Source organism: Felis catus, chromosome D2 (genome assembly GCF_018350175.1).
Source record: "Felis catus isolate Fca126 chromosome D2, F.catus_Fca126_mat1.0, whole genome shotgun sequence".
NCBI classification, from domain to species: domain Eukaryota; kingdom Metazoa; phylum Chordata; class Mammalia; order Carnivora; family Felidae; genus Felis; species Felis catus.
This window is the reverse complement of record NC_058378.1, coordinates 48,124,933-48,146,994: the sequence shown is the minus strand read 5'-3', so window position 1 is coordinate 48,146,994 and position 22,062 is coordinate 48,124,933. Positions and strand designations below refer to the sequence as shown.

Below are 22,062 nucleotides of genomic sequence, written 5' to 3'. Positions count from 1 at the left end.
ATTATAATTCAGAAAAATGAAGCATTCTGATGGGTTTCAATTTTCTCATAGGTCTTTCACAGCGAGGGCAAAAGTGTTTAAAGTGGAAAAGACAGCATGTGGAGGACGCCTGGGTGGCTCAGTTGGTTGAGCATCCAGCTTCGGCTCAGGTCATGATCTCACGGTCCGTGAGTTCGAGCCCCGCATCGGGCTCTGTGCTGACAGCTCAGAGTCTGGAGCCTGTTTCGGATTCTGTGTCTCCCTCTCTCTCTCTGCTCCTCCCCTGATCATTCTCTCTCTCTCTCTCTCTCTCTCTCTCTCTCTCTCTCTCTCTCTCATTCTCTCTCTCTCTCAAAAATAAATAAACATTAAAAAAATTTATTTTAAAAGACAGCATGTGGAAGCACAAAACAGCAGATCAACTCAGTATCCTACCACCAAGAGATTCAGACTCAGAGGTATGAGGAATCCCAGCCCACCAAAGACCTGAGGTTTGCTTACCCCCCAAAAAGGATGAAACAAGACGGAATCATGGCTTGGTCCTCAAATTTGACATGGGACCAATGTAAGGAAACACTGTCCTCCAAAGTCCAGATCCCTTCTTAATCTCATGTTTTTCTAGAGAATGCCAGGTGTACTCTCTAGCTGAGCTGCCAACACAGTAGGACCCAGCTATGGTGCCTGGCTAATGGGCAGAGCTCTCAACCAAGGAGGCTGCTGGGCTCACTCCAGCCGGTGGTGGAGGACTAGGGACTAGCCTTGCCTCTGTGCTCTGACCCCTCCCAGACAAGGCGGGCCAAATGCCTCTTGCTTGCTTTCAATGAAATTAACCCTCCAGCCTCCTTTTTTAAGACAAGGGAGGCTCCTAGATTAAATTTAAAAGATAAAATAAGAATCTACTCCATGCAACAGAAAATTAAATGTGATGGGACTTCTGCCATCTTATGAATCCCTTTTTCTGGAATAAATGCCTGCCCCTGCCAGACAGGGCTCTAAGAAATCCATATCTGGAGAAATGGCTCAGGTCTCTCCTTTTGTTAAGCCTGTTAAGATTGTTAAGCAATCTTCAAAAAGACTGCTCTTCCAGGTCCACTGTCAGGTTGGACAAGAGCTGTAGTGGGCTTGCTGCTTGCTTACAAAGTCTCTTGTCCCAACCATGTATGTGCCAGAAGGTGGAGTCCATGATAGGCCCTAAAGTATACTTTGGTGGGTAAGAGCATCCACTTTAAATTCTTGGAGCTCTCATTGAAATCCTACCTCCACCTCCCGCTCATTATGTAAGTTGGATGTATCACCTAGTCTCATAGTGTTACTGGAAAACCAGAGATAAGTTGTGGCAATACTTAATCCCCAGACCTGACATATACAAGCTTTCGCATTAGCTGGGGGCAGCAGTGGTGGAAGTGGCATAGCGGCAACCACAAATCCCAAACGTAAGAGATGCTGGCTGACTCTAGTTCAGTGGTTCTCATCCAGAGACAATTTTGCTCTCTCCTCACCCTCAAGGAGATTTGGCAATGTCTAGAGACATTCTTGGTTGTCACAACTGGAGTGGTTCTACCGGCATCTAGTTGGTAGAGGTCAAGGATGCTGCTAAATATCTTATGATGCACAGAACAGCCCCCCACAATGATTCAGCCCAAATGTCAACAATGTCAAAGGTGACATACCCTAGTGTAGCTGTACCCAAGGATCAATTCCTAAACTGAAGATAAAGGAAAGCCAATATAAAACACAAGAATACAACTACCTCATTGTCTGGAGCCAAAGGATAGGAAGGTGGCTAAGGCTTCAGTTCATAAAGCAGCTTCCACAGATGGGGAGCTGTATGCACCACGGGCTCATATCTTATCTCCCTCAGCCAGACCCCTTATCATATGGTTGTTGGTGTTGGCAGACCAATCTGGCACAACACTTACACGAGATGTGCTTGAGTCAAGGAGGCCAAAAGGGTAAGGGCTTGTGGCTGGGGAAACATTCGAAGAAAGGATGAGCTTCCTTTAACTGATAGACATTATCAAAGACAAAAAGCAGAGAAATGGATAAGTTGAAGTTCTAACAGTTCCTCTCTGTGGCTCTTCAAAGAATCGATAATGTGAAGTCATAGTCAGCCAGTCATAGAAAATGTTGCCTGCTGGATGCCAGTGGAGTCATGAGTTTGTCTGCACTAAATCACAAGGACCAATTTTAAGAGATAACATATAAGGAAGCAAGATCTGCTTCTCTTTCTCAGCAAAGAAAGGCAAACTGGTGGTGGTTCCTACAAAAGGAGTCAAAAAAAAAAAAAAAAAGAAGCTCAGGTTTGTTGAAGGAAAAGAATGCATCTGTTCCAGAGAAGGCAAACTCTAAGCAAGACAGAGCTCTGGCAGGGAGGGATGCTCTACCTGGATCTAGAGGCCACAGAGAGAAGGATCAGCTGCTCACATAGGACTCAGAGTACAGAGCCTGAGACAGGGTTCAACCGAACAGAAAAGAGAAGTGATCTGAAAACTGAAATGGACCCGTTTGCATTTGAAAGAGCAGGAAAAAAATTGGGGACTGAAAGATGACAGGCTCTGGGGAGCTGGGAGAGAATCCAGGACTAAGGAAAGGTGGAAGATCCATCAACAGGAACTCCTTCATTTGGCCTTTCCTGAGCAGAGATGGTATCACTCATGAGCCTGGGGCTTCCTGAGATAAATAGGATCCACTCTGTATCAGAAACCACCACAGTGGCTTCTCATTTACCTATCCCAATGCTGCTTCTCACTAGGTCATTTTTAGAGAGTTGAATCCACCGCTGCCCCAGCAGCCCCTGTCTGTATCTTAACCCCCACCTACCCTTTCCAGCTAGCCACCACACACATCACCCTGAGCCAGGCAGGGGTGAGGGGCTGTGACATCCAAGTTTCCTTAGCTGCCCCTGTCCTCAGCGATCACTCACCAGCAGGATTATCTTAAACTTACAGAGCACTTGATATCATTGTCTTCAGTTCTCTTGTTCAGTCTGGACACAATCTCTAGATTCATTTATTTTCCCCATTACACTTAGAAGGAAACTACAGCTGAAGTGGATTGAGTACTCTGAAAGAGTCTGAATTTGAACCCAGATCTTCTCCCCAACCAGTGTAGGGCTCCTTCCACACTACACATGTCTCCTCTGTACATCCATACCACACCCTGCAAAGCAACGCTGTTATGCCTTTTCTTTTTACATTCATCTTCATGAGTACTAGTGTATTCTTAACTGAATTACCAATTTTCTAAGGATATAGATCAAATGAGTTTTGTTTTGCCAGATGAGTAATGTGCTCTTAATCACTCAATACTCATTTAAGTACTATTTATTTTTTTAAAAAATCCATTACAAGATGCAGAAAATATAAAAATTGCAAGAAACCAAGACGATTACCAATAATTGCTCTACATAGCATGTTGAAAATCTAGTAATCACACTGGTTCATTAGTGGTAGTTTTCAAAGCCTTATTCATTGGAGAGTCTCTGAGGCCACCGTGGACTTCAATATGCAGTCTCCAACAAAAGTTGCAGAAGACAGAAATTAATTTCTGGTGAAGGAGAAAATCTTCCTGAGGGCTGCTTTGACCTCCTTGTTTCTCAGAGTATACATGAGGGGGTTGAGAGTAGGGCTCAACATGGTGTACAATACACCAGCCAACTTGCTCTTCTCTGCACTGTAGCTAGAGACAGGGCTTATGTAGGCATAGAAGACAGCGGTATAATACATACACACCACAATGAGGTGGGAAGAGCAGGTGGAAAAGGCTTTTTTCTTCCCCTCTACAGTCCGCATCTTTAGAATGCTGGAGATGATAAAGCCATATGACACGACGGTCATCAGGAAGTTCAATATGCCATAAAAGGCGTCAGCCAGGACAACCATGATGCTATTCACATAGGTGGAGCTACAGGAGAGAAGCAACAGAGGAGGCACCTCACAGAAAAAATGGGTAACGATATTGGGACCACAGAAATTCAACCGCAGCATCAGCCCAGTGTTGATGGTTGTGTTGAAGGCACAGAGTACCCAGACACCTGTGGTCAGCTTGCTGCAGAAAGCCTTGCTCATCATGGTGCTGTAATGCAGAGGGTGGCAGATGGCTGCATACCGGTCATAGGCCATGACCGTGAGGAGGAGCAGCTCAGAGGATGCAGCCCATGTGAGGAAATAGAGCTGGGCCATGCAACCCCCATAAGAGATGGAGCTCTCCTCTGACATCAGACCCTCCAGTGCTTTGGGCATGATGGAAGAGGTGCAGATAATATCCATGGTAGCCAAGTTGAACAGAAAAAAGTACATGGGGGTATGGAGCCCAGAGTTGAAGCTGATGGCCAAAATGATGAGGAGATTACCTGTGAGGGCCACAGAGTAGAGGGAGAGGAAACAGCTGAATAAGAGCACATGGTATTCTGGGTGCTCTGAAAAGCCCTGCAAGATAAACTCTGTTACTAGCGTCTGGTTACTCATGGTCCTTGGGCTGAGAGGGGTTTCCATGATCATCAGGTGAATCTCTACTCACAGCTCCATGTGATTTCAGGGCTAGAGAGAGAAATGAGAGGTATCCTAAGGTAGGCTGCTACTATGTTTCATTCATACCCGACATCATGGCATGAGCAATATTATACAGAGATACAAAGGCTTCTTAATGAAGAGAAACATACCGATATGACATTAAGCAAAGGGTGTGAACATGTAGCCCATAAAAAGTGAGTACAAATGGCCAATTCATAAAGCATCATTCAACCTCAAACAAATGCAAGTTAAATCAGTAATTCATTCTTTATGAACCTTGTGGCAAAGTTTGAAAAGCATGGTTTTGACTAACACTAGCATGGGTGCCAAGATGCAGGCCTTTTATCAACGTTTTTTATTTATTTTTGGGACAGAGAGAGACAGAGCATGAACGGGGGAGGGGCAGAGAGAGAGGGAGACACAGAATCGGAAACAGGCTCCAGGCTCCGAGCCATCAGCCCAGAGCCCGACGCGGGGCTCGAACTCACGGACCGCGAGATCGTGACCTGGCTGAAGTTGGACACTTAAGCGACGGCGCCACCCAGGCGCCCCAGGCCTTTTAAAATTCATATTCCATTTGAGCCAGAACTTTCACTTCTAGGAATTTATCCTGCAGCAATAATTAAGTCCATCTTCAAGGTGTAATCACAGCATTATTTATAATACTGAAAATATAAAAGCAACTTATACTCTTAAAGGTCAGTATATTACAATATGTTCCTATAGCATAATGCTCTATACCTATCAAAATGATGCTTTAGAGGTGTTTTACTGATGTTTACAAAAAAGCATGAAGAAACAAAAAAGCATGAAGAAAGTTCAAGAGTAGTATGTACAATAGGATCTTATTTTGAGTTAAAAAAAAAAATCACATTTGTACATATACCTATAGAAAAAAACCAACTGGTTCTGAATGATAAACAACAGTGGAGACTGATTATAGTTGATTTAATTTCTTTGCCTTTTTTTCTCTGTATTTTCTAATTTTTCCATTTAAGAATCTTTCTAGGGGCACCTGGGTGGCTCAGTCAGTTAAGCATCCGACTTTGGCTCAGGTCGTGATTTCACAGTTTGTGGTTTTGAGCCCCGGGTCAGGATCTGTACTGACAGATCAGAGCCCAGAGCCTGCTTCAGATTCTGTGTCTCCTGTTCATGCTCTGTCTCTATCTCAAAAATAAACATTCAAAAAAATTTTTTTAAGAAATCTTTCTAAAAGGCAGATCTGACAGAATAAAGACCCCCAACTTCTACTTCTGGATCTACCCACCTCTCTAGACAATGTTTTCCCTCTTGTCTCACCCCTCATGGCCAAAGCTCCAGCCACACCCAGATCTCCCAGTCTGGCCAAAGCACCAGCCATGCCAGACTTTTGTAGCTTTGTTCTTGCAGCTCCCTCAGCCAGGAACACTCTCCTTCTCATGAACCAGGTCGATCATCATCCCTCTCCTTTTCTAAAATCCCTTCCCTAGAGAGAAAGGACCACTCTCTCCTTCGTGGCCCCCAATTCTGTACTGACTTCTATCCTAGAATTCATTAACACATCACTTCACGATTATGGTACCCATCTCCCCTAAGACTGGGGCATTTGCCTCATTCATTTCTGAGCCCCTTTTCTTGGCTCCCAGCCCCATGTCTGGCATGAAACAGGTGGGCCCTAAAATACATTTGTTGAAACAAGAGCAAAGAACAGTCCAGCACCAATAAAAACAGAGTGGTTTCTATTCTCAACACAGTGCAAATTCTGTATTGTTTAAGATGAAATCAGCATGGTACATTTGCGTTTTCCTTCTTTTCAACTCTTCATTCATTAAAAGGCTTAATTTTAAAAAGATGCTCATTTTCAATTAAGAATTCTGCTTTTTACCAAACTTCAATAAACGTATTTACCACTGAAGCATTAAAAGGTTTATAGAAAATGAGGAAACACCTCTGATCAAATCATATCACCATTTTGTAAGGTGAAGACTGTTCTTTGAATAGAAGAGCATAAAATTCCTCTGATTCAGGGCAACAGGCTGTGCTAGTGTAAAGTCTGTCCAAAGCTAATACAAATGGGGGTCCATCTGTATCTTCCCAGCAGCAAGGTGTCAGGTTGCTCAATTGCTTTGCTGACGATAATAAACGAGATATGCTTTCGCTTTATATGCAAATATAGTGAATGTTACTTTTGTACAGTATGAGATGTGGGCCTGAAGACTTTATTTGCTCCTTTGTCACTCTGTTGGCTCCTCAACACAGCCTGGTGAGTGACTCCTGTTTAACCCCAGGGACCACCATGAGACTGAAAAGCTGAGGCAGGCTGAAAAGGAACAGAGTTGGATTTGCCCCTTGGATGTCTCCACGTAAGGTTTCTGCACTTCCCACGAATGTCCTCCCTAGGATTCTCACCACCTGACACCCCCAGTCATCACTCACAGAGTCTCACAGAGACTCAATGCTATGACCACACCTGGGAAGAGATAGACACCTCCATCGCCAAACACTGAGCGGTGGTGTGTGGGTCTGTCACAGAGCACTATCGGAGGACCAAAAGAACCTATTATGAAGGAAACTTTATATCTGGTCTTGGTCTTCACTCCACTCCAGAGTGAGGATAGAAAAATAAATAAATAACTACAACATAAATGGGAGTTTTGAACAGTTGCTCAGCACAAGGAAATGTCAACAAACCGATTCACACTCAGGGAACAAATTGCCCCTCAGATAATTACCCTCGCGCTGTAATTTCCAGGGCAGGGGAACAGTCTCCTCATCCAATTGATCAACAGGGAGATCAGAGAATAAGGGAGCAGAGACTCTTTCTGTGAGAATGACCATGAAGTCTCTGTTGGACCTCAGCCAGGTGCTTCCTCTTCTGAAAATAACAAAGACCTCTCTCTCCTGAGGTTCATAGGGCATTGGCTTTAATCCTCCATCAAGCAGTGCAAAATTATTACCAAAGATGTGAGGGAAAAGAAAAAGATCTCAGTTACCAATTGCCAAGTTTAAACACATACTACCTGCAAACTACATGACTCTCCACATATGAGGTGACAGGACATTTAAACAGTGATTATTTTCCATACTTACCAGAACTTCCAGCCCTCAAGTTTCAAAGGACATAAAAATGCATCTGGGGCGCCTGGGTGGCGCAGTCGGTTAAGCGTCCGACTTCAGCCAGGTCACGATCTCGCGGTCCGTGAGTTCGAGCCCCGCGTCAGGCTCTGGGCTGATGGCTCAGAGCCTGGAGCCTGTTTCCGATTCTGTGTCTCCCTCTCTCTCTGCCCCTCCCCCGTTCATGCTCTGTCTCTCTCTGTCCCAAAAATAAATAAACGTTGAAAAATGCATCTGGGCAATTTGATCACTTTAAAGAAACAGCATGAAGTGTCCTTAAATCCCTGAAATTAAAAAGTTCATTTCATTTCATTTCATTTTTCATACAAATAAGTTGAATTTCATGTGAAAGACAATTTACTTTCAGTGACATTTTATCTTAGTTCCAATTTATTGTTCATAATTTCAGAAGTGGAGAATTATTGCTGTCATAAGGCATTCAATTAATTACGGAGAAGTTGACTACTTCTATTATTATTATCTCTAAAGAAGTTTGAGAATTTTCAGACACAATCCAATTAATCCAAAGTCCATCTATTACATACGAAGGTAAATATTCCTATTGTAAACATAACTCAAGAGCAGAAAACTAAAAATCAGAAAATGCCAAAATCTCATATGTTCAGGTTTAAATCTGAAAGATACTTTAAAGACGACCTTGTCCAACCTATTTATTGTAAAGTCAGAAAGGTATCTAAGTGACTTATCCTACTCACACAGAATACTAGTGACAAAGCTAATACCTAGTCCCAAGACTTTGGGATTCAAGCCTAGAATTCTTTGCTATGTAACGTTATTGTCCCACTAAAACTAATGTCAAACAAATGTCAAATGTCAAAAAATGTCAAGAGAAGGAAAAATTAACCAAGAATCTAAATGATTCTTATTTTGATTGAGGTGTGAATACAAACCCTAAACTCTCAGCCAGTTTTTATATCCTATTTGCTCTATTATTCCATTTGCTGATCAAATAGTAATAATACAGAGTGAGAAATCTACAAATGTTACTAATTGTAGGTCAGCTAAACAAAAAATATCAGGTCTTATATATAGTTCATGATAAAAATTAAGCAGACTTAGAGTTATGGGCAGAATTTTTCTCATTCTTTTATATCACCCAATAGAATGAGCCATCTTCAGAATACTCCTGATTACCTGGAAAAAATTCTTCCCCTTTGTGGAGCTAATAGATTTTATGTATAGTCATCCTTTCTCCATCAATCATGATTGAGGTAGGAAATATGGTGACACTGAAGAAGTATGTAATCTAGGACGAGATCAGTACGGACAAAGGCTTTCTGCCCCTATTTAAGCTAATCCTGCCAAGAATTTGTGACTCATCTTCAGCAAAGTTTGTCACTGCCTATGGGGGACACCTGGGACACCTGTTCACAGCTATTACTCTAAGTGGACCCTGAAGGAGCAATTAAGTACCACTTTGCTAGGTACTTGGCTGTCGCTGGTGTTCACACAAAGGCCAGTTCAGACTTCTGATCCAAATATATGTAAAAGGGTGTAAGCTTGAGCAGAGAGCAGGACTAAACCTCTCTCCCAGCTCACATAATCTGGGGCAGTGCAGACCCAGGTTCAGGTGCTCAGACCAATGTGCTCAGACATATGGACTGGGGAGGGGGGTGTCAGGAAGGCAGTTAGCATTTCTAGACTGCCTTTCATGGAAGTTTAGAGCCATGGAGCCAATGTCCCTATGTTTCCCAGCATAAACCACCCCTACCAACAGAGCTGGCCCACTCACTATCTTTCACTCCTACCTTGGCTCCTTTACCAAGCTATCTTTCCTTCCCCTGTCCCCATACTTTCTCTCCCTATCCAAATCCTACCCAGATCTAACTCTATCACCTCTACCAAGGCTTCCCTGACTTCCTGGAGGAAAATGATCACTCCCTGCTAAATCTCAGTCACATTCAGGAGCTCCCCCATGTTAGTGAGCTTTAGAGTCTTTACAGACACAGAGTCAATCCCAAGCCTGAAACCTACTTGGGTTATGTGACTTGGGGCAAGTCTCTAACCTCTCCAGGACTTAATTATAACAATGACAAGACTTACCTCATTATCTCAGTACCTAATACATGAAAAGGGCTTGGCAACATTTTACTTCCTCTTCCCCCAGTGTGGCACCTGTTTACATATATATGTTCTTCTGTATGAGCAGAGAACAGGCTAGATATGTCTATTACCTTCCTCCTTATGAAAATGTCCTGAATATAGCTGACATTCAATGTATAACTATTGATTAAGTGACTCATTAGCTTGGCTATAGAGTTCAGTGGATTTGTTATTAAAAGGCACTTCAATCACTTCTAATTTTACTAAGCAGTGTGATGTACTAGGAACAAGCACTAAAGTAAATGGTTCCCAAATGGCTTTGAGACCTGACTCTCACTTAAGTAGCTGTGTGAACTAGTGTAAGTCTCGTAATCTCTCTGAATCCAAGTTTTTAATCTATAGAATGTGAACAATACCTACCTTCAGAATTTTTCTTTGAACTACATAAGAAGATATAGAGGACTCCATTTTAGAAACCATGTTAGAAGTTATTATGGTTGGGTCATTAATAGAAACAATTACCCAGAAAGACTGTGGCCTGGCAGCATTACACCCAAAAAGGTTATCTTTTTTCCAACAAAATAAAAGACACACAAAAAATTTCCTTCCCGTGATGTTAACGATATGTCACCATTCATGAATAAATGTGTATTAGTTAAGTTAAAGGCTAACCTGCTATGATGAAGAAACCAAAATATATGTGGCTTAATATTTTCTCTTTCATTCAATACTCTGAAGTGTGTATGAATGGTAGGGTAGTTCCCAGGGTGATGGGGTAGCCTTGTCCTATCTCATTAAGGGATCCGGGTTCCCCCAAGTCAATGATTCTTGATCTCCTAGGCCATTATTCTCTTCACCATCATGAAAGTTTCCATAACCTCCACATTTCAGCTTGTAGGAAGTAAAATGACAGGAAGCCCCAGAAAACCAATTTATTTCCAGCAAGTGAGGCATATTTGCATACATAACTTCTGCTCACATTCTATGAGCAAAAATTTAGTTACATTGCCCATTTAGTGGCAAGGGAAGCTGGGAAATATAATCAAGTTGGGAAGTCATACAGGAAAAAGGGATAGAAAATTTTTAGAAAAAAGTAATTTCCATACATATACAAAAAGAAACTAACGATAAGAGAATTTACAAAAAACGACTGGCAGTAAGAGTGAATTTTGTTACTCCTTAAAATAGAGATTCAAAAAAGAAAAGGAGAATGATCATACAGTTACACAGGTAGAAGGGAAAGGTGAAGGGAAGGTGAAAGAACAGAGAGGCAAAAGACCTACAGTGAAAGTTAAGAGAGGAAAGTCAAGGAAATGAATTTAAGAGTTCTAACATTTTTATGCAGTATCAAGAGTCCCACAGTGGTGGGGCTCTGAAAAATTATGTGTAATCCCCAAAGATGCCATCTGATAGATAAGAGTGCCAAGCAGAGCTGTGGAATAACTGAGTGAAAGATAGTAGGAGCTGCACTGTGAGACTTAGCAGATAGGGAAGGCCTTCCAGCAAAGGAGATGCTTGGAAACTTATGCAAATTTAGGGATCGACAGGATGTTATGGGGAGTCCTGTCTAGGCAATACCATGCCCCCCTCTTTCTGGGCCCTGTGCCTTAACCTCAGGTGAAACCAGTTGTTAAAACAATCCAATTATTAATTTTTGGTTGATTACCCAGTTGTGGCCTGGAGCACACTTCATACTCTTCAAGTCCTTCTTCTTCTACTTGTCCCTCACAATTACTGGCCTTGCCTCATACCTTCCTGAAAAGGGACACATCATCCTACCAGAGTTCCTCAACCTCATTCTTCCCCATCTCAATCTTTTTACATCTTTTGTTTTAATGTTTATTTATTTTTGAGAGAGAGAGACAGAGACAGAGACAGAGCACGAGCTGGTGAGGGGAGAGAGAAAGGGAGACACAGAATCCGCAGCAGGCTCCAGGCTCTGAGTTGTCAGCACAGAGCCTGATGTGGGGCTCGAGCCCATGGACCGCAAGATCACGACCTGAGCTGAAGTCGGACACTTAACCGACTGAGCCACCCAGGCGCCCCAATCTTTCTACATCTTTATTCTCAGTCTTTGTTAAATCCTCCCTTCTAAACCAGCATAAAAGCCCAAAACGGCTCACGTATCCCCACAACAAACTGTTAAACACTGTTATTTTAAAATATCCCCAGAATTTTATAATAATTCCCATGCCAGACATAATTGGCATACCAGACATGCAAAGAAGTGGGAAAATATACCCATATTTGAGGTGAGAAAAATGAATCAAAACCAACTCAGAAATGACAAAAGTAATAAAATTACTAGACAGGAACCTCAAAACAGTTGTAATAACTATATTCCAAATACTCAAGAAGCTATAGAAAACATAATAAATGGAGACATAAAAAATACAAAAAGATTCAAACAGAATTTCTGAGATGTAAAGTACAATGTCTTAAATTAATAATATGCTTAATGGGATTAACAGCACATTAGACATTGCAGAAAAAAAGATTGGTAAATTTTAAAAACTACCAACAGAACCTATCCAAATTAGGGGCACTTGGTTGGCTAAGTCAGTTAAGCATCTGACTTCAGCTCAGGTCATGATGTCACGGTTCATGGGTTTGAGCCCCACATTGGGCTCTGTGCTGAAAGCTCAGGGCCTAAAGCATGCTTTGGTTTCTGTGTCTCCTTCTCTCTCTATCCTGCCCCCCCGACACACTCACACTCTGTCTCTCAAAAATAAATGTTAAAAAAATAAAGAATGTACCCAAATTAAACACATATGAAAACATAAAACATAAGAATAGTGTATCAGTGAGCCATAAATCCACTTCAAATAGCCTAATATATATGTGATTAAACCCCATAAGTAGATAAGGAGTGGGGTAGAACATAAGAAATATTTAAATAAATAAAGGCTATTTTTTCCAAATTTAATAAAAAATATAACCTTACAATGTAATAACTTCAATAAATCCCAAGCACAATAAACAGTGAGAAAATCATATCAAGACTCACACTTAAAACCAGTAATAGTGGGGCACCTGAACTTGGCTCAGGTCACGATCTCACAGTTCATTAGTTTGAGCCTCATATCAGGCTCTGCACTGACAGGGTGGAGCCTGCTTTGGATTCTCTGCTCCCTCTGTCTGCCTCTTCCTCCCCCACCCCCTTCTCTCAAAAATAAATAAATAAATAAATAAATAAATAAATAAATAAATAAATAAATAAGAAAAAAATAATAATAGAGGGGAAATCTCTAAAAACAATGAGACCAGGGCTTTTAGAGGAGTCAAGATGACAGAACAGCATGCGAGGGTTTTTTTGCATCTTGCATCCATGAAATACAGACAGATCAACATTAAACCATCCTGCACACCCAGAAAACTGATTTGAGTATTAACACAACAATCTGAACAACCTGAACCACAGAACTCAGCAGGTATGCAGCACAAAGAGATGAACTGGGGAAGAGAGAAGCCACAGAAGGCAGGGAACTGTTTTTGCTTGCAGAGACAGGACAGAGACAGAGGGAGAGTACAGGAGAAGCACCCTCCACCAAAAGCAGCTGGAGAGAAAATGGAAAAGTAGAAACAGTCACAGGGACTGAACTACAAAGGGAGAAAGGAGACGGTTTAAATTCCATTAAGATTCTATAAACAGGAGGACCACAGAGTCTGAAACTCCACAGTTCGATACCTGGCGGTCCTCTGGTGGGAAGGGCAAATCCTCAGGAGCAGAGTGAGATCCAGGGGTCCTCAGGCCACAGAGGGAGAGGTGGTTCCCCTGCTGGGAGAATATTTGGTAGAGACTGCAGGCACCTCACAGGCAAAGGTGGCAGCAGACCCCAGAGAACAACCACACTCACTGGCACTGGAACAAGGTCGTTAAGGTGAAGCCTGGTGCCAGATGTGTGTTGTAATTTTCCATAATCCCTGAAATGCTGCTGCTACACAATCGCGTGAACTTTTTCTGGGGCAGGCTGGCACCCAGCCACAGTCTCTGGGGATCAGCAGCAGCACAGTCCTGCGAATGTTCCTGGGTGCGGCTGGCACCCAGCCGTTGCTCGGTGAACCCCCTCCCCCCCAGAGCATCAGAAGAGGTCAAAGCTGCAGTCTCTCGGAAGTGAGGTCTTGGGAAACACAGTTGCATCTGAGATAAAACTCAAGAAGGAGGTGTCATCTGGCAACCTGACAGCTAAGTCACACACAGTATAAAAGTGGGGAGTGGGCAGAAGCCAGAGACAAAGGACAGGTGCGCAATTGCTGATTGGGGAGAACAGAGTTCCAATACTAGAGACTGGGTAACTGGGTGATGCCACTTTCACCCCTCCCACGCATGTGCATACACACCTATGTGCGCCACAACAATCCACCCCAGTAAGCTAAGCAGCACCATCTAGTGAACAATGGACTGTTACACTAAGCCCCGCCCAATGGGCCAACTTCTCTCTTCAGGAACACCACAAGTCTCTCCGCCTGCTTAGTTTATGAACTATAAAGCACTTCATAGTTTCACTTCTAGGGGAAAACGAAGCAATTTCAATAGTATTTCAGTCTGCTGGTCCATCTATTCAATTTTCCTTTTTTTTTTTTTGTTCCTTTTCTTTTTCTTGACTACAGAAAGAGAAAAATTTATTTTTATTTTCAATTTTTATTAAAAATATTTTTCTTAAATTTTTTTCTACTATATTACTTACTTTTTTGTAAATTTTACAAATTCTATTTTACTTCCATCATTTCATTTTATTCTATTTCAGTGTATTCATTTTTGTCAAATATTCAAATGTTTTCCTTTTTTTTTCTTCTTTCTTTTTTTTCCCCTCTTTTTTCTTAACTCTATCAAGCTGCTTTCAACAGACCAAAACACACCTGGGAATATAGCATCATTTATTTGATTTTTGTGTGTGTGCATGTTGTTTTAATTTTTAATTAATTAATTTATTTTTTCACATTATTAAATCCTTTTCTTCCTTAAAAATTATGAAGTGAAGGAATTCACCCCAAAGGAGAGAGCAGGAAATAACGAAAGCCAGGGACTTAACCAACACAGATACAAGCAAGATATCTGAACCAGAATTTAGAATCACGATAACAATATTACCTGGAGTTGAAAATAGATTAGAATCCCTTTCTGCAGAGATAAAAGAACTAAAAGCTACTCAGGATGAAATAAAATGCTAGAACTCAGCTGCAATCTCAAAGGGATGCCACAGCAGCAAGGATGGATGAGGCAGAGCAGCAAATCAGCAATATAGAGGACAAATTTATGGAGAATAATGAAGCAGAAAAAAAGAGAGAGACTAGGGCAAAAGAACACGATTTAAGAATTAGAGAAATCAGTGACTCTTTAAAAAGGGGGAACAACATCAGAATCATAGGGGTCCCAGAATATGAAGAGAGAAAAAAGAGGTAGAAGGGTTATGTGAGCAAATCATATCAGAAAACTTTCCTCACCTGGGGAAACACACAGACATCAAAATCTAGGAAGCACAGAGGACTCCCAGTAGATTCAACAAAAACTGACATTCAATACAGCATATCATAGTCAAATTCACAAAAATACTCAGGCAAGGAAAAAGTCTTGAAAGTGGCAAGGGAAAAAAAGTCCTTAAACTACAAGGGAAGACAGAATAGGGTTGGAACAGACCTATCCACAGAAACTTGGCAGGCCAGAAAGGAGTGGAAGGATATATTCAATGTGCTGAATCAGAAAAAATGCAGCCAAGAATTCTTTATCCAGCAAAGCTGTCATTCAAAATAGGAAGAGAGATTAAAATTTTTCCAAACAAAAATTAAAGGAGTTCATGACCATTAAACCAGGCCTGCAAGAAATTTTAAGGTGAACTCTCTGAGGGGATAAAAGATGGGGGGGGGGAGACCAAAAGCAACAAAGACTAGAAAGGACCAGAGAACACCACCAGAAACTCCAACTCTATAAGCATCATAATGGCAACAAACTCATATCTTTCAGTACTCACTCTAAACGTCAATGGACTAAATGCTCTAATCAAAAGACATGGGGTAACAGAATGGATAAGAAAACATTTACATTTATACATAATTTATGTATACTTTATGTATAAACGATGTATATTTTGCAAAATATGTAAAATTATAATTTATAAACATAATTTATGTTTATACATAAACATATATGCTGTTTACAAGAGACCCACTTTAGACCTAAGGACACCTTCAGATTGAAAGTAAGGGGATGGAGAACCATCTATCATGTTAATGGTCAACAAAAGAAAGCCAGAGTAGCCACACTTATATCAGATAATCTAGACTTTCAAATAAAGACTATAACAAGAGATGAAGAAGGCATTATATCATAAGTAAGGAGTCTATACACTTAAAGAAGACCTAACAATTGTAATCATTTATGCTCCAAATGTGAGGGAACCCAAATATATAAAGCAATTAATCACAAACATAGAGAAACTCATTGATAATAATACCATAATAGTAGGGGACTTCAACACCCCACTCACAGCAATGGACAAATCATCTAATCAGAAAATCAACAAAGAAACAATGGCTTTGCATGACACACTGGACCAGATGGACTTAACAGATATATTCAGAACATTTCATCCTAAAGCAGCAGAATACACATTCCTCTCCAGTGCACATGGAACGTTCTCCAGAATAGACCACACAATGGGACACAAATCAGCCCTCAACAAGTACAAAAAGATCTAGATCATACCGTGCATATTTTCAGACCACAAAGCTATGAAACTCGAAATCAACCACAAGAAAATTTTTGGAAAGATAACAAATAATTGGAGACTAAAGAACATCGTACTAAATAATGAATGGGCTAACCAAGAAGTTAAAGAGGAAATTAAAACGTCCATCAAAGCCAATGAAAATGATAACACCACAGCCCAAAACCTCTGGGATGCAGCAAAGGCAGTTATAAAAGGAAAGTATATAGCAATCCAGACCTTCCTAAAAAAGGAAGAAAGGTCTCAGATACACAACCTAACCTTTTACCTTAAAGAGCTTGAAAGAGAACAGCAAATAAAACCCCAAACCAGCAGAAGACAGGAAATAATAAAGATTAGAGCAGAAATCAATGCTATGGAAACAAACAAGCAAACAAACAAAAACAAAACAGTAGAACACATCAATGAAACCAGAAGTTGGTTCTTTGAAAGAATTAACAAAATTGATAAACCCCTAGCCAGTCTGATCAAAAAGAAAAAGGAAAGGATCGAAATAAATAAAATCAAGAATGAAAGAGGGAAGATCACAACCAACACAGCAGAAATAAAAACAATAATAAGAGAATATTATGAGCAATTATACGCCAATAAAATGGGTAATCTGGAAGAATGGACAATTCCTAGAAACATATACACTACCAAAACTGAAACAGGAAGAAATAGAAAATTTGAACAGACCCATAACCAGTAAAGAAATTGAATTAGTAATCAAAAATCTCCCAAAAAACATGAATCCAGGGCCAGATGGCTTTCCAGGGGAATTCTACCAAACATTTAAGGAAGAGTTAACACCTATTCTCTTAAAGCTGTTCTGAAAAATAGCAATGGAAGGAAAACTTCCAAACTCTTTCTATGAAGTTAGCATTACCTTGATTCCAAAACCACACAAAGACCCCACTATAAAGAAGAACTATAGACCAATTTCCCTGATGAACATGGATGCAAAAATGCTCAACAAGATATTAGCCAACCAGATCCAACAATACATTAAAAAATTATTCACCACGACCAAGTGGGATTTATACCTGAGATGCAGGGCTGGTTCGGTATCTACAAGACAATCAATGCAATTCATCACATCTATAAAAGAAAGGACAAGAGCCACATGATCCTCTCAATAGATGCAGAGAAAGCATTTGACAAAATACAGCATCCTTTCCTGATAAAAATCCTCAAGAATGTAGGGATAGAAGGATCATACCTTGAGATAGTAAAAGCCATATATGAAAGACCTAACGCTAATATCATCCTCAATGGGGAAAAACTGAGAGTTTTCCCCCAAAGTCAGGAACACAACAGGGATGTCCACTCTCGCCACTGTTATTCAACATATTGGATGTATTCAACGTATTGGAAGTCTTAGCCTCAGCAATCAGACAACACAAAGAAATAAAAGGCATCCAAATTGGCCAGGGGGTCAAGCTTTCACTCTTCACAGATGACATGATACTCTATATGGAAAATGCAAAAGATTCCACCAAAAAACCTCTAGAACTGTTCATGAAATCAGCAAAGTGGCAGGATATAAAATCAATGCACAGAAATTGGTTGCATTCTTATACACCAACAATGAAGCAACAGAAAGAGAAATCAAGGAATCGATCCCATTTACAATTGCACCAAAAACCATAAAATACCTAGGAATAAATCTAACCAAAGAGGTGAAAACTCTATACACTGAAAACTATAGAAAGCTTAGGAAAGAAATTGAAGAAGACATAAAAACCAGAAAAATGTTCCATGCTCCTGGATAGGAAGAACAAATATTGTTAAAATGTCAATACTACCCAAAGCAATCTACATATTCAATGCAATCCCCATCAAAATAACACCAGCCTTCTTCACAGAACTAGAACAATCTTAAAATTTGTATGGAACCAGAAAAGACCCCGAATAGCCAAAGCAATCTTGAGAAAGAAAACCAAAGCAGGAGGCATCACAATCCTGGACTTCAAGCTATATTGCAAAGTGGTAATCATCAAGACAGTATGGTACTGGCACACAAACAGACACTCAGATCAATGGAACAGAATAGAGAACCCAGCAATGGATCCACAAACATATGGCCAACTAATCTTTGACAAAGCAGGAAAGAATATCCAGTGGAATAAAGACAGTCTCTTCAGCAAGTGTTGCTGGGACAACTGGACAGCGGCATACAGAAAAATGAACCTGGACCACTTTCATACACCATACACAAAAATAAACTCAAAATGAATGAAAGACCTAAATGTAAGACAGGAAGCCATCAAAATCCTTGAGGAGAAAGCAGGCAAAAACCCCTTTCACCTTGGCCGCAGCAACTTCTTACTCAACATGTCTCCAGAGGCAAGGGAAACAAAAGCAAACATGAATTATTGGGACCTCATCAAAATAAAAAGCTTCTGTACAGCAAAGGAAACAATTAGCAAAACTAAAAGGCAACTGATGGAATGGGAGAAGATATTTGCAAACGACATATCAGATAAAGGATTAGTATCCAAAATATATAAAGAACTTATCAAACTCAACATCCAAAGAACAAATAATCCAGTGAAGAAATGGGCAGAAGACATGAATAGACACTTCTCCAAAGAAGACATCCAGATGGCCAACTGACACATGAAAAAGTGTTCAACATCACTCATCATCAGGGAAATACAAATCAAAACCACACTGACATATCACCTCACACCAATCAGAGTGGCTAAAATGAACAAATCAGGAGACTACAGATGATGGTGAGGATGTGGAGAAAGAATACCTCTTTTGCACTGCTGATGGGAATGCAAACTGGTGCAGCCACTCTGGAAAACAGTAGGAGGTTCCTCAAAAAATTAACAATAGAACTACCTTATGACCCAGCAATTGATTTATCCAAAGGATACAGTTGTGCTGTGTCAAAGGGACACATGCACCCCAATGTTAATAGCACTATCAACAATAGCCAAAGTATGGAAAGAGCCCAAATGTCTGCCCATAGATGGATGAATGGATAAAGAAGATATCCTTTATCTTTATACACACACACACACACACACACACACACACACACACACACGCACACAATGCAGTATTACTTGGCAATCAAAAAGAATGAAATCTTGCCATTTACAACTACGTGGATGGAACTAGAGGGTATTACGCTAAGCGAAATTAATCAGTCAGAGAAAGACAAATATCATATGACTTCACTCATATGAGGACTTTAAGACACAGAACAGATGAACATAAGGGAAGGGAAGCAAAAATAATATAAAAACAGGGAGGGGGACAAAACATAAGAGACTCTTAAATATAGAGAACAAACAGAGGGTTGCTGGAAGGGTCTGGGAAGGGGGATGGTCCAAATGGGCATTAAGGAATCTACTCCTGAAATCATGTTGCGCCATATGCTAACTTGGATGTAAATTTAAAAATAAACAAATAAATAATAATTCTAGTCATACCAAAAAAGCATAAAATAACAGGAAAAAAGTAGACGAGATAAAGAGAAAGCAAATAGAAACAGTAAATTTAAATACAAAGTTCAAGCATAAGGCACTCTCAAGAACAGTGGATGCTGTGAGGAAAGGCAACTGGAGGTAGATTCATGAGTAAAATAAAGATATAGCCTAGATTTAGGGCAGCTAGTTAACTGGAGAGATTCAAGGAGTAAGATAGCTGGGAGGAGCTATCCAGGGATGAGAACAAATATCAAACACTGACTTCAGAAACTATTTCAAGAAGCCACAATTTCACTAATTCGTTTCTAGAGGCATTTATACCCCCAGGGCATTGTTGAAAACAATACGGCAATCATCTTGAAATTAGTGGAGTTGAACAGCTAAGTATGAGGAGGGAAAGAGTAAAAGAAAGACCTATAGTTAACCACTGTCAAGCGGGTGGAGGTGGGTGAATGTGAGCCTATTCAAAGCTGTGCTTCCTAAGGTTTATATCAGAGATTTCACACTGTGAGGTGGAAAGAGACTTCATTAAAATGATCCAGCCAGTCACTAAACAAATAAGCAAAGAATAATAATAAGTCCTGAGGTGGGGGGCCGGTACTGGCGTTGATACAATATATTATCCAAAATGTTCAGTTTCCAACAAAAGAATTACAGGTCATACAAAGAAACAAAATTATAAGACACATACCAGAAAAAAAAGTAAGCAACAGAAACTACCTGCAAGAGTAACCAGATGTTGGATTTAACAAGAAAGAGTTCAAAACATTCATTATGAATATGTTCACAGACTAAAAGAAAATATCATCATATAAGAATGGTCTGATGACAATGTTACACCAAATAGAACATATCAATAAAGAGATAGGAATTATTTAAAAGAAAAATCCACAGTAGAAGTGATGACATCAGAAAGATGGTAGACTAAAAGCTCCAGGCCTTCATTTCCCCCATGGAGATACTGAGTTAGCAACAACAGACGAACCAAAATAGTTCTGTGAGAACTCTGGAAACTGGTTAAGACTTACAGTACCCAAGTGAATGCACACACAGCCAAGAAAAAAAAATCTCCACAGAAGGATAGGAAAGTTTGTAGCATTTTGCTCACCTTTACCCCTCCCCCTGTCTGGCACAGAGCGGTGCAAATAGGAGGAAACCTCCCAATTTTCAGCTCATCATCAAAAGAAAAGAGTGGAACTTGTCTCCAGAGTTTTGGTTGGTCAGGGTGTTGCCTGAGGGAATGGTTTCTGTTTCATCTGCCTTGGAGCATTGATGGGAATGGCAGCATAGATGTCACCAGTTTGGAGGCCACTAAAAACAGAGGCAGGGGCCATACCACCTTTAGAGCCATAGGAATCTGAAGTTCCACAGACAGGTGCTAGAGGAGCAAGAGATTCTGGACAGAGGAGTAAAACAGAAACCAAAACCAAAAGCTCCCGAGAAGCAGGGAGTTTCTTAAGGAAATTAAGACAGATGAAAGCAGTCATATATGTTTTGGAAGGAAGGTACATACAAAAACCTGGAGAAGATACATCCCCAGAAAACGAGTGAAAGGTCTAAAAACTTCCAACTGGGTTGATTGGTAAAGGTCTTCCCCTGCAGAAAGCCAGGACACAAAGAATGGGAGAGCACTATTTTCAAATGCCCAAATCTCAGCAAACGAGCACAAGGGATATAAAGAAGCAGGAAAATATGGCCCAAGCAAAGGAACAAATAAATCTTCAGCACCTGACCCTAAAAACAACAGATATCTCTGAATTGCCTGTCAAGTAATTTAAGACAATACACTTAAAGACACACAATGAGCTAAAAAAAGAAACAGAAAACTGAATGAAATCGGGAAAAGAAAAAATAATATCAACAAGGAGATAGAAATGATAAAAACAAAACAAACAGAAATTCTGGGGTTAGAGTATATAATAGCTGAATTCAAAAAATTCACTATGGGGGTTGGAGACTTACTGGGCAGAAGAAAGAATAAGTAAACTTGAAGACAAGTCATTTGAAATTATCAAGGTAGAGGAACGACAACAAGTAGAGAGAGTCTAAGGGACATAAAGGACACCATAAAGCAGACCAACATATACATTATGGGGTCCCAGAAAAAGAGAGAGAGAAAAGGGAAGAAAACATATTTTAGAAATAATGAAGGAAAATTTCCCAAATTTATGGAAGGAAATGGACATACCCATTCCAGAAGCCTAAAGAACTTTAACTAGAATACATTCAAAAAGACCCACACCTAGACACACTCAAACTGTTTAA

General features: G+C 40.4%; 1 protein-coding gene across 6 annotated transcripts in view; it reads right to left on the bottom strand.

Annotated features, from left to right (window-relative positions):
- Window positions 1-3,286: 3,286 nt before the first annotated feature.
- LOC109496957 (olfactory receptor 13A1) overlaps window positions 3,287-22,062 on the bottom strand; it is a 55,651-nt gene continuing 36,875 nt past the window's right edge. Inside the window, exons 1-3 of one of the 6 annotated variants that reach the window (XM_045040339.1) lie at window positions 13,336-14,052; window positions 7,202-7,344; window positions 3,287-4,330 (exon numbers count right to left, since the gene is read on the bottom strand). In XM_045040339.1, coding sequence (XP_044896274.1) covers window positions 3,519-4,330; window positions 7,202-7,307 — 918 coding nt within the window. In that variant the 5' untranslated portion in view covers window positions 7,308-7,344; window positions 13,336-14,052 and the 3' untranslated portion in view covers window positions 3,287-3,518. Of the gene's footprint in view, window positions 4,518-7,201; window positions 7,400-7,559; window positions 11,553-13,335; window positions 14,053-22,062 lie in introns of those variants that run through there. The other 5 variants (XM_023240680.2, XM_045040336.1, XM_045040338.1 and 2 more) reach the window with 5 other exon arrangements.